Genomic DNA, 13,803 nt, shown 5'->3' on the forward strand with positions numbered 1-13,803 from the left:
TCAAATATTATAAAACATTTTTACAGAACATTTACTTGAATACTGTACCTTTGCGCCGTCCTGCCGGCCATCCTAAAAGACAAGGTGAAATAATAATTTACACTTACAATCCGAATAAATCATGCCACAGATTTTTGTTCGATCATTAAATTGAAAGCTGTTTCAAAGACACTTTTGAATGAACAAACAAACGATTTTGCAATGGAGAGTTCAACAGCTGAGCGAAAGTAATCTCTGTACCATCTGGAGCTCCCCAATGTAGTACTTGATGAGCATCGCTCTGGCATCTTTAGAGTGACCAACATCCTCAAAGCTCACTGTGGCATCTGTACCTGCCTGTGACATCAAAACATCCTCACCTCCTGGATGCTGGAAACAAGTAAACTTACATTAATCATGATCAGTCACTACCAACAGTTGGAATGTAATCACAGACTAGACAATTGTAGCATGACATGATGGCTTATATTGACATAAATATCAATAAGGTAAGTGTTAAATAAAGCTCTGAAATCTTATTCTCTGATATCCTCAAATGATTACATATTGGGATAGATTGAATCATCATAATGGTCAAAGCTTTGTTTAATTTTTTGTTGGCAGGCTTACTCTTTGAGGGTAAACAAATCTTAATGTGGCTTTTCACAAATACAGCTGTGATAATGTAACACATGAAAGATGTTCTCCTGAAATCCAGAACCTGTTTTCCTAACATTCCACTCCTTATACTCTGCCATTGTCAAATTGTAAAGCACGACATGGAGTGGAATGAATGATAACTAAACAGACTGGTACACCATGATGCTGTGCCATTTGCATTGTATTTGGACTTATTTTCCCATTATACCTTTAACATTACATAGTGAGTCGCGCAACTGACCTCTTGAAACCGCCCTCGGCAAATGTTACAAGTGACGAGTGGACTAAAGTCCCACTAGTAGTTATAGGTACAATAAGAGGACCAGGCAAGGATGAACTAATGAATTAGGAGTGGTCGTTTCAAAATGTTGCACAATTATATTTAGAAAATTAAGATACCCAGTAGCTAGTTCAAATCTAGCAAACTATTTGCGCGTTAACTAGCTAACGTTGCATTATGGAACGTATCTCCAGGCGCAACATTACACCACATCTGTTAATATTATTGGGACTATGCAGGTAGACAAAGAAAGCAAACAGTTCAAAGTTACCCACATTACCTAGCTAGTTAAACCGGCAAAACACACTAGCCAAAATAGCAAATACTATCGCTGGCAAGCTGCCTCCCTCAGCCTGTGTTGACTGGGTGTTGTATAACTAACGTTAGGCTATGGTAGCTAGTTAGAAATACCCATACCTTCACACAGGCGCATTGTTACTTTGCAAATTAGGTGGTTATCTAGCGAATGTGTTACGTTAGCTTGTAACAGTGGTATTTTGAGCTTACCTCTGCCAAGAAACTGGTGATGTTATAGACTTTATCGTGGATGATAAGCCATGCGTCCGTGCGCTTATTATGAGTTTTTACTTCTTCCAAGGTGTAGTATGTCACATCGCGGTCTGCTGTCTCTTCTGTGTGAGTCACGTCCACGTTATCAGCACCGTTTGTGTTGGTCATGTTATCTTTAATTTCCTCGCCCATTCTGTCCAGTTTAACACGCTAAGTCCCTTAGCTATACACTTTGATTATCCAACGTTAATGAGACAGACTGCCGGCTCGTATATCCAAATACCTGTGTTTCGTAGGAAGATACACAGCAAGCCACTGTTTCCCCCCTTTTCAACCGGCATATGGAAAGGAAAGGACCAATGATTTCACTCCGGTGTCACCTTCCAATGAACGTATATTACATTTTAGACAAGTAACCAATGAAAGGCAACATTGTATAATTGTAACCAATCACAGGTGACCTTTGGATGATCACGAGACCTCGTCAATTAGCACATCAAATCAAATCAAATTGTATTTGTCACATGCGCCGAATACAACAGGTGTCGTAGACCTTACAGTGAAACGTTTACTTACAAGCCCTTAACCAACAATGTAGTATTAAGGAAATACCAAAAAAAAGTATGAGATAAGAATAACAAATAATTAAATAGCAGCAGTAAAATAATAATAATGGTGCTATATACAGGGGGCACCAGTGTCGAGGTAATTGAGGTAATATGTACATGTAGGTAGAGTTATTAAAGTGACTATACATAGATCATAACAGAGAGGAGCAGCAGCTAGAGGGGGGGGGGGGGACAATGCAAATAGTCTGGGTAGCCCTTTGATTACATATTCAGGAGTCTTATGGCTTGGGGGGATAGAAGCTGTTTAGAAGCCTCTTGGACCTGGACTTGGCACTCCGGTACCACTTGCCGTGCGGTAGCAGAGAGAACAGTCTATGACTAGGGTGGCTGGAGTCTTTGACCATTTTTAGGGCCTTCCTCTGACACCGCCTGATATATAGGTCCTGGATAGCAGGAAGCTTGGCCCCAGTGATGTACTGGGTCGTACGCCTTGCGGTCGGAGGCCGAGCAGTTGCCATACCAGGCAGTGATGCAACCTGACACAATACTATCGAAGGTGCAATTTGGAGTAGGTCTTGGGTTTCTGGGATAATGGTTTTGATGTGAGCCATGACCAGCCTTTCAAAGTACTTCATGGCTACAGATGTGAGTGCTATGGGTCAGTAATCATTTAGGCAGGTTACCCTGGTGTTCTTGGGCAAAGGGACTATGGTGGTCTGCTTGAAACATGTTGGTATTACAGACTCAGCAAGGGGACAGGTTGAAAATGTCAGTGAAGACACTTGCCAGTTGGTCAGCGCATGCTTAGAGTACACGTTCTGGTAATCCGTCTGACCCTGCGGCCTTGTAAATGTTGACCTGTTTAAATGTCTTACTCACATCGGTTCAGAGAGCGTGATCACACAGTCGTCCGGAACAGCTGGTGCTCTCATGCATGCTTCAGTGTTACTTGCTTCGAAGCAAGCATAGAAGTAATTTAGCTCGTCTGGTAGGCTCGTGTCACTGGGCAGCTCACGGCTGTGCTTCCGTTTGTAGTCTGTAATAGTTTGCAAGCCGTGGTACGGTGTCGTACGATTCAATCTTAGTCCTGTATTGACGCTTTGCCTGTTTGATGGTTTGTCGGAGGGCATAGCAGGATTTCCTGTCAGCATCCAGGTTAGAGTCTCGCTCCTTGAAAGCGGCAGCTCAGTGCGGATGTTGCCCATAATCCATGGCTTCTGGTTGAGGTATGTATGTACGGTCACTCTGGAGACGATGTAATCGATGCACTTATTGATGAAGCAAGTGACTGATGTGGTGTACTCCTCAATGCCATCAGAAGAATCCCGGAACATATTCCAGTCTGTGCTAGCATAACAATCCTGTAGCTTAGCACCTGTGTCATCTGACCACTTTCGTATTGAGCAATTCACTTGTACTTCCAGCTTTAGTTTTAGCTTGTAAGCAGGAGTCAGGAGGATAGAGTTATGGTCAGATTTGCCAAATGGAGGTCGAAGGAGAGCTTTGTATGCGTCTCTGTGTGTGGAGTAAAGGTGGTTTAGAGTTTTTTTCCCTCTGGTTGCACATGTAACATGCTGGTAGAAATGAGTTAAAACGGATTTAAGTTTCCCTGCATTGTGAAGAAGTCCCCAGCCACTACAAGCGCCACCTCTGGATGAGAATTTTCTTGTTCGCTTATGGCCTTATACAGCTCGTTGAGTTCGGTCTTAGTGCCAGCATCGGTTTGTGGTGGTAAATAGACAGCTACAAAAAACTCTCTTGGTAAATAGTGTGGTCCACAGCTTATCATGTAGATACTCTACCTCAGACGAGCAAAACCTTGAGACTTCCTCTTAATATTAGATTTTGTGCACTAGCTGAAATAGTGTGGTTCACAGCTTATCATGGAGATGTTCTACCTAAGGCAAGCAAAATCTTGAGACTTCCTCTTAATATTGGATTTTGTAGTATAGTCACAGACTGCCACCAGTCATAGTCACAGACCGCCACCCGTTGTCTTACCAGAGGCAGCTGTTCTGTCTTGCCGATGAATGGAAAACCCAGCCAGCTGTATGTTATCCATGTTGCCATTCAGCCACGACTTGGTGAAATATAATATATTACAGTTTTTAATGTCCCATTGGTAGGATAGTTTTGATCGGAGCACATCCAGTGATTACACATTGGTTAATAGGACTGATGGTAGAGGCGGATTACCCACTCGGATTACCCACTCTGTCTCTTCTTCATGCGAATGACTGGGATTTGGGCCTTGTCCTGTGTCTGAAGTAAATCCTTCGTGTCCTGATATCCAGAAGCTCTTTTGGGTCATAAGAGACGGTGGGAGAAACATTATGTACAAAATACGTTACAAATAACATGAAAACACACACACAATAGCACACAGATGAACTTCCCTGAGACGGTTTCTGACAGTTTGTGCAGAAATTCTGTGCAAACCCACAGTTTCATCAGCTGTCCGCATGGCTGGTCTCAGACGATCCCGCAGGTGAAGAAGCCAGATGTGGAGGTCCTGGGCTGGCGTGATTACACGTGGTCTGCGGTTGTGAGGCCGTTTGGAAGTACTGCCAAACACTCTAAAACGAAGTTGGAGGCGGCTTATTGTAGAGAAATGAACATTCAATTATCTGTCAACAGCTCAGGTGGACATTCCTAATGTCAGCATGCCAATTGCACGCTCCCTCAAAACTTGAGACATCTGTGACATTGTCTTGTATGACAACCCTCCTCTCTTCCCTTTCAGCATCCTTTGACTCTCTATGTCCCCTATCCTCCAGGCCGGCTCGGTCCTCCCCTCCCGCTCCGTGGCTCGACGACTCATTGCGAGCTCACAGAACAGAGCTCCGGGCAGCCGAGCGGAAATGGAGGAAAACTCGCCTCCCTGCGGACCTGGCATCCTTTCACTCCCTCCTCTCTACATTTTCCTCCTCTGTCTCTGCTGCTAAAGCCACTTTCTACCACTCTAAATTCCAAGCATCTGCCTCTAACCCTAGGAAGCTCTTTGCCACCTTCTCCTCCCTCCTGAATCCTCCTCCCCCTCCCCCTCCTCCCTCTCTGCAGATGACTTCGTCAACCATTTTGAAAAGAAGGTCGACGACATCCGATCCTCGTTTGCTAAGTCAAACGACACCGCTGGTTCTGCTCACACTGCCCTACCCTGTGCTCTGACCTCTTTCTCCCCTCTCTCTCCAGATGAAATCTCGCTTCTTGTGACGGCCGGCTGCCCAACAACCTGCCCGCTTGACCCTAACCCCTCCTCTCTTCTCCAGACCATTTCCGGAGACCTTCTCCCTTACCTCACCTCGCTCATCAACTCATCCCTGACCGCTGGCTACGTCCCTTCCGTCTTCAAGAGAGCGAGAGTTGCACCCCTTCTGAAAAAACCTACACTCGATCCCTCCGATGTCAACAACTACAGACCAGTATCCCTTCTTTCTTTTCTCTCCAAAACTCTTGAACGTGCCGTCCTTGGCCAGCTCTCCCGCTATCTCTCTCAGAATGACCTTCTTGATCCAAATCAGTCAGGTTTCAAGACTAGTCATTCAACTGAGACTGCTCTTCTCTGTATCACGGAGGCGCTCCGCACTGCTAAAGCTAACTCTCTCTCCTCTGCTCTCATCCTTCTAGACCTATCGGCTGCCTTCGATACTGTGAACCATCAGATCCTCCTCTCCACCCTCTCCGAGTTGGGCATCTCCGGTGCGGCCCACGCTTGGATTGCGTCCTACCTGACAGGTCGCTCCTACCAGGTGGCGTGGCGAGAATCTGTCTCCTCGCCACGCGCTCTCACCACTGGTGTCCCCAGGGCTCTGTTCTAGGCCCTCTCCTATTCTCGCTATACACCAAGTCACTTGGCTCTGTCATAACCTCACATGGTCTCTCCTATCATTGCTATGCAGACGACACACAATTAATCTTCTCCTTTCCCCCTTCTGATGACCAGGTGGCGAATCGCATCTCTGCATGTCTGGCAGACATATCAGTGTGGATGACGGATCACCACCTCAAGCTGAACCTCGGCAAGACGGAGCTGCTCTTCCTCCCGGGGAAGGACTGCCCGTTCCATGATCTCGCCATCACGGTTGACAACTCCATTGTGTCCTCCTCCCAGAGCGCTAAGAACCTTGGCGTGATCCTGGACAACACCCTGTCGTTCTCAACCAACATCATGGCGGTGGCCCGTTCCTGTAGGTTCATGCTCTACAACATCCGCAGAGTACGACCCTGCCTCACACAGGAAGCGGCGCAGGTCCTAATCCAGGCACTTGTCATCTCCCGTCTGGATTACTGCAACTCGCTGTTGGCTGGGCTCCCTGCCTGTGCCATTAAACCCCTACAACTCATCCAGAACGCCGCAGCCCGTCTGGTGTTCAACCTTCCCAAGTTCTCTCACGTCACCCCGCTCCTCCGCTCTCTCCACTGGCTTCCAGTTGAAGCTCGCATCCGCTACAAGACCATGGTGCTTGCCTACGGAGCTGTGAGGGGAACGGCACCGCAGTACCTCCAGGCTCTGATCAGGCCCTACACCCAAACAAGGGCACTGCGTTCATCCACCTCTGGCCTGCTCGCCTCCCTACCACTGAGGAAGTACAGTTCCCGCTCAGCCCAGTCAAAACTGTTCGCTGCTCTGGCCCCCAATGGTGGAACAAACTCCCTCACGACGCCAGGACAGCGGAGTCAATCACCACCTTCCGGAGACACCTGAAACCCCACCTCTTCAAGGAATACCTAGGATAGGATAAGTAATCCTTCTCACCCCCCCTTAAATGATTTAGATGCACTATTGTAAAGTGGCTGTTCCACTGGATGTCAGAAGGTGAATTCACCAATTTGTAAGTCGCTCTGGATAAGAGCGTCTGCTAAATGACTTAAATGTAATGTAAATGTAAAACTGCACATTTTAGCACAAGGTTCACCTGTGTAATGATTATGCTGTTTAATCAGCTTCTTGATATGCCACACCTGTCAGGTGGATGGATTATCTTGGCAAAGGAGAAATGGTCACTAACAAGAATGTAAACAGATGTGTATCCAAAATTTGAGAGAAATCAGCTTTTTGTGCTTATGTAAAATGTATGGGATCTTTAATTTCAGCTCATGAAACATTTGTTATTTTTATTGAAACTTTATTTAAGCAGGAAAGTCAGTTAAGAACACATTCTTATTTACAATGACGGCCTATAACACCAACACTTTACATGTGTTTATATTTTTGTTCAGTGTAGTATGTTTCTCTCCATCCAGTGATAAGGAGGCAGTGGGAGGCTACATGTACAACATTGATATGCTGGATAAGGGGGGCACTGACAGGAGTGTAGCAGAGAGTTTTTATCAGGCCTGCCTAATAACATACACACAGATGTCATGCATTACTGTCATCTCATCACCAACATAGACAACCCCAAGCAAACATTGCTCTGAGTTTGAACTAATAACAGATGATAATGTAGTAACATGAATAGGAATTCATAAAAAGTTATGTAATTCGCGGGTTCGCTTCCCTGCCATTCACTGCATTGGTGTCAGAAGTGGGATGGCGGCCATGAAGACATCGGAACACACGGGCAGACGTGTGAAGGGGCTTGAAAAAATGTCGAAGCACAGGGACGTGCCTTCTCGTTTGAAAGGAAGCAGTGTAGCAATCCATGTTATAATGTATGAGCCACGTTACAATTCCCACCAAGTGTGTTAACCCTATTGGCGTGGTGTGCAGGGTGTTTGCCTTCCACGCTAGTGACCCAGGTTTGCTTCCCTGCCCCACCGTTTGCTACAATGCTACAAAACAAAACAAAAATGGTGATCTTCACATGCTCCACAAGATGGCAGTAAGTTAATACCCTTTGGCACCTGTGTCTAAACTAAAGACCAAACACCTTGAACTTTTGGATTTATTTTGCTTTGTTCACAGAGGTCCCTCTTGGGTCATCATTGCACTATTCAATATACGTACAGATGTAGGATCTTAATTTTAGCTAGTTTGCTACAGCAGGAAAATAATCCTGCTGCAACAGGAAATGTGAATTATTATGCGGATTACAATTAATTGCATTTTTTTGTAGGGGTTGATACATTTTTAATTATAGCAAATCAAGTCTGACATTTTAAAGTGGGAATTACAAACTTTGAATACACCACAAGTTTGCATTTCCTGCTGTGCAGGAAAATTCTCAGCATTAAAAGAGTGATCAAATTAAGATCCTACATCTGTAGGGAATGATATGAAGAAATGTGTAAGAATGGCAGTGCCAAACCATACATACAGAATATCCACCAATAACAAAACAGGTGTCATCAACCTCTTATATGAAAGATCTCCCCTGAAAATATCTACTCTAATGTTGAGTAAAATTAAGCCTCCCATAAACGGGAGAACATTCTTTCAATCTTTCAAATGCACTTATTTCAAAATAACACGTTCACCTAATCTCCAGCAGATAAATTGTTTGCATCTTCAACCGGGATCTTTGGGGAGGGGTCTGAGTTATCTCTCGAGCTGTAGCCACATCTCAGGGGGGCCCGTGTTAAACACTTCGATAACAGAAGGAACAGTCAGCCAGCAGCGGAACAGTGTGTCATGAATACTCCTGTCTTGTCCTTGCCCTCACAGACTAATTGCTCTCACTAGGGGGAAACAAGGCATCCCGGTGTCACCAAAGGCCACACTCCCTGTGACATAATCTGTGCAATTAGGCCTGCCCTCAAGGCAGGTAGATACTGGTCTAGAAGCTGACTGGCTGCAAGCGGAATCATAATAAGACGTTTCATATTCTTGTAGAGTTCCTGCTCCCCCTGGGATTTGTGTATGGAAGACCGCACTTCATCTGACCTATCTTTCCATCAAGTATATTTTCATAGCTTAAAAATGACCCTGTGTTATGACATAAATTCAGTCCACCCCTAGTCAACCACCACCTTTTAACTAAATTCAACAAACTAGTTAAAGTACTGTGAGAATGATGATATGAACCTTTGACATCTGGCATTTCCACTGTGATCTTCACGTTGGTTAGCAGAGTACAGCTGAGACCTGTGATATCTGTGTAATGTGACTTCTGTTGGCAGGCTTTTATTCTTAGTGACCCTATTGTATGAACAACAGCACCTCAGATCAATTGTATGAAGCTAGTGTTTTGCTGCCCATATTCAGAGGGGTCACAGGGTACAGACCACGTTCTCCTTATTTTCAGCCTGTCACAGACAGTTCAGCAAACTCTATTCTACACACACACACAGTCTCAGTCATGGTGCACCTATGTCTAAATAACACATTCACCTAATCTTCAGCAGATATGCTGTTTAATATCATGTTGATCCAAGGACAGTTGTTCATGTAACTCCCATGAATTGCCATTGAGAATGAAAGTAAATGGGTTAAGTAAGCCCAATTTAGAAAGGCATTTGTGTGACAACTCAAGTAGCTACTTCTCTGTTCTTACAAATTAATGAACTATTACTTTCACATGTACAGAACCTTTAGGAGAGCTGTTGTCTCAATTAGCTGTCTCAATTCATTCATTTTCACATCCAATACCTAATGACTTTGAGGGAGGAGGGTGGCACATAAACACAAAAAGGTAATGTGGTCACTGGCCACCCACTCATATTCATTGTTCTCTTAAACAGTCATTCCATGGCACAATACAAAGACACACTGAATAATGCCTTCCTTCCTCCAGGCACTTCCGTGATGAAGAGTGGGTGGTTGTTGAAATAAAAGCTTTGCCGCCTCCAGTCCCAACAAGAGCCCTCATGGAGAGTGTGCCCATGCCCGGCAAACCACAGGTGGCACAGATCAACAGTCACTGATTCATCAATCATAATTAGGTGTGGCACAAACATAAAACATAATGGCCACTCCACAGAATGTGACAAGTAGACAAAGAGAAACGATGGCAAAAGAGCAGGTGAAAATGGACATAACTCCAGCTACATGGAGTTTACTTGTTAACTGGAAGGCTGGATACCAGATTAGACATTTTTCCGTGCATTAATCTATACATTATTGTCTGAGTTTTACTTCAGTTCTTACAACTGACTGTCACCATAAAGGTGTCGAGAGAGAGCCATATGATCACGTCACACATTGTGGAACATACTGTACATATCAGTAGGCCAATATGCATGAACACTAGATGGCACTACAAGGTCAAATTTATGCTGCCAACTTACTCCTCAGTCGCATCAATTGTTACATTTTCTGTGAAGAGGAAGAACTGAAAAGAAAGAAAACACAACATTCACGTGGTTGATTTGATTCACACATCCAGATTCATTATTCCTATTTATAATATATTCATCAAAGGAACACCACTCAGCATGTCCAGGGGGCACAGGAAGTGAACACAGTGGGTGGTGTCACGCATGATGGGAGAGACATTAAACACCAAACCAAAACAGCAATAACAAACAACAACCAACAAAGACTATCATGATGGATAATTGGGGGAAACATTCGCATGAAAAGATTTCGATGCCACTAGAAACCCTCTTGGCCATCTAATGACAAAATTGCTATGTGCCCCATTGACAATAGCCTATTCCTTAAAGCAGGTCATTTGATGACAACATTCTATCTGTTACCTCCTTTATCTTGCCTTTCCTTGGATTTACACTATGCACACAGCAGATTCTTTGGACCAGACAGATGGTGGTGTTTACACACAGAAAATTGGACAGCGATTTCCCTGCTCTGTGCCTCTCTGTGTCTATCTGCCATGTGGAGTGGGCATTTAGATCATTCATTCTGGTCAGACTGACTGAGACTTAAGAGCAACCACAGTTGCATCCACGGCCCTTGCATAATCTTCCATTTGGTTACACAGCTGTCGACACTGTCAATCATTGCACCATATCTCAACCCAACCTGTTGTATGACAACACCCTATTTGCAGTATAGTACTGTAATCATTGTGTGTATTTATTGAGGAATAATATACAGTATCTAGACTGGAGCGCTGATGCCCCATATATTGCCCCTGAGACAGACATACTTTATATTTGTGACAGGTTTTCAAAGTTATCACTGCAAAGAAGAAAACATTTTTCCCATAGCTATGAGACATGTTCAATAGCCCCAAGCTGCATAAAGGGAGTGATGTCAGCCTGATATTAATTGTATGGTAAGTCAATAGATTAGTCTGAATAAACATTTATGTGGTAAAAGCAGTAGGAAAGTAGCAGAAGCAGCTCTAATATTAAAATCTAAATACTTGATTTTTGTATACCAGCATTAAACTTTCTTACTGACTCAACTATGTAAGGTGCACTTGGCCACAGAGCATTTTGTCGGCTACATTTATTCTCTGGGTTGTGGAAAAGGTAATGGGCAGGCAGTAATGTTATTGGAGATCACAGTGTAGACTGTAGTACTATATATCTGCGGCACGGTTGGGAGCAGATGAAGACATCAGTCCCCATGGCTGAGGCAGCTGTCAGATCCATCACAGCCACTCTTCAAGGAGAGCCTCGGCTGCCAATGCACAACATCACAATGCCCACGGTGACTGACAGTCTCCGTACTATGTCAAATCCTCACCGGCCTGGAATTACCTTTTTGGCTATAAATGGAATCAACGGAGTATTCAATATATGAATAATATGTCTAGCTGTACTGAATCAGTACTGAATCTAGATATATTCAATACCCAGGTCCAGATTTAAATACATTTGGGGACTATGATCAACAGATTGGACCAAAGCCTGTCTATACATGTGTCCGTCAAACAAACACCTGATGCATATGTTGGTATTAGTAACACTGACAATTCAGTCCCTTTAGTATTTCCATATCAGTGCTATCGACTATGACAGGCAGTGGTTAGAGCCAATCAAATTACACACATTTATCAAGGCCTTCTGTTGCTTTCACTATTAATCAATTATATTCAGACTGCAAAAAACTGTAATTTATCAATTAAACATTCTAGTATTATGTGATGCTATCCCTTCTATATCATAGAGTTACATACTTAGAACTACTGCTTTTTACAATACTTCCATTCAGAGCAGAATGAATGAGTGATTCATCCCACTTCATTTGAGTGGCCAAAGGACCTTCAGATGAAAATCAAGCTTTACACTCATGTCAGATGCACACACAATATAAATAGCAGCCTCCACCCTCGTATGAAAGGTCCACCAACACATTTTTGTACTGTACATGTAGTGAACATTCCATCAAACTGAGTAAAATTATGAAAACACAGCATGCATACTGCCGAGCAATGGAGGCTGGTGGGAGGAGCTATAGGAGGATGGGCTCATTGTAATGGCTGGAACGGAATCGATGGAATGGAGTCAAGCATGTGATTTCCATGTGATTGATACCGTCCATTCCAGCCATGACAATGAGCCCATCCTATTATGGCCCCTTCCACCAGCCGGCACTGCTCTCTAGCCGGCACTGCTCTCAAGCCCAATATTTTGCCCAAACCCAAGCCTGAGCCCATATCAGATGTGGTCAATATAAAATAGGTAATTGTACAGTGTCAATTTGCCAGTGTTTGTCTCATATGATGCTGATACTTGGTGAATTGTCAGATATTAAACTTCCTTTCCAAAGGACTATTATTCTATTCTATTCTATTCTCAAATCACTGAAAATGTTTGTAGTCCGGCTATGACTGCAGCTGAAAAGATGTACTGTATAACTTTTGTGGGATAATGAGGATCCTGCTCTACTTTTCACTGGATAAATTAGATCAATTCCTGAACTTATTAATAAGTTAGCCCAGAGATATTTCCGCCAAATCAGACCTATGACTGAATAACTGCATATCACCCACGACAGTGTAGGCTAGAACTACCAATTGTTACAAATGTAATTGCATTGTGACAATGAATTCTTACTTACAGATGTCAAAACAGTTTTTCATAGCTTGTTTTACATTTTTTCAAAACGTTATTTCCAAGTGTTTGGATTCAGTCATATTGAACTAAAATCCTCCAGAAGGACACACAATATTGGGATGTCAATATTTCAGTGAGCAGATTCATGGAGAGGTTTCAGAAATGCAATATGCGGTGCTCTTATAATACAAAGTACATTCTTACCAGTCTACCTCAGTGGTGTGTTGCCATGTCCTCAGGGTCTGCTGGTAGGCCAAGTAAAGTGTTCCCCTGTTCTAAAGATTGACAGATCTGCCTTGATGTCAGCATATCAATGAAAATGCACTCTGCCATGAGAGCATAGACACAGAGAGAGGAGATAAAATAACAAAAACAAACCTCCAAACACTCATGAGATGAAACCAATTGTATCGAGAGCTGAAACTGAACTATCCTGAAGTGCTTCCTTCCTATCAAGAATTCCTTCATAAGATCTGATTAATTCAGCGTGTTAACAACAAGTAATTAGCACAGTCATAGTCTCTGGCAATGAGCTGAGTCATAGACAGACCTGTGACTGTTGACCTTTTCATTGGGATTGGAGGGATTAATGTTGTACCCAGTCATTGACCCATTAAATCACTGTTACAACGTGAGACCACGGCTAAGGAGAGTTATCTCTGTCAGTTCAGCAAAACCCAGCTCAGCTTTAGCATCAAATCATCTGCTGAATCCACTAAGCTACTATACACAACTTGCCCAAAAATTGCTGGACGGACTGATAATCAGATTTAGATAATACTAATTTGGCTAATATGATAATGGTTCCAATCCCCTGGTAGGGCTGCTATAGTCCCAGTTATTGGACATCACTTTGATGGGCCTTTGGACCTCAAAATAAGAAAAAGCTTACGCCAAGAGTGTCTGACAGCATCAAACACCAGGGAAGGCGGAGAGCCCTTTAATGTGTATTCCATT

At 43.6% G+C, this 13,803-nt stretch overlaps 1 protein-coding gene across 1 annotated transcript; it reads right to left on the minus strand.

Annotated features, from left to right (window-relative positions):
- LOC135552988 (cytochrome b5-like) lies at positions 1–1,749 on the minus strand. Its single transcript, XM_064984993.1, has 3 exons — positions 1,427–1,749; positions 241–369; positions 1–72 (listed from the first exon to the last, which is right to left on the minus strand). Exons 1-3 carry the CDS (start codon positions 1,619–1,621, stop codon positions 1–3), a joined length of 396 nt encoding a protein of 131 aa, XP_064841065.1. The 5' UTR covers positions 1,622–1,749.
- Positions 1,750–13,803: the final 12,054 nt, after the last annotated feature.

Source organism: Oncorhynchus masou, chromosome 2 (assembly GCF_036934945.1).
Source record: "Oncorhynchus masou masou isolate Uvic2021 chromosome 2, UVic_Omas_1.1, whole genome shotgun sequence".
In the NCBI taxonomy this organism is placed as follows: Eukaryota; Metazoa; Chordata; class Actinopteri; order Salmoniformes; family Salmonidae; genus Oncorhynchus; species Oncorhynchus masou.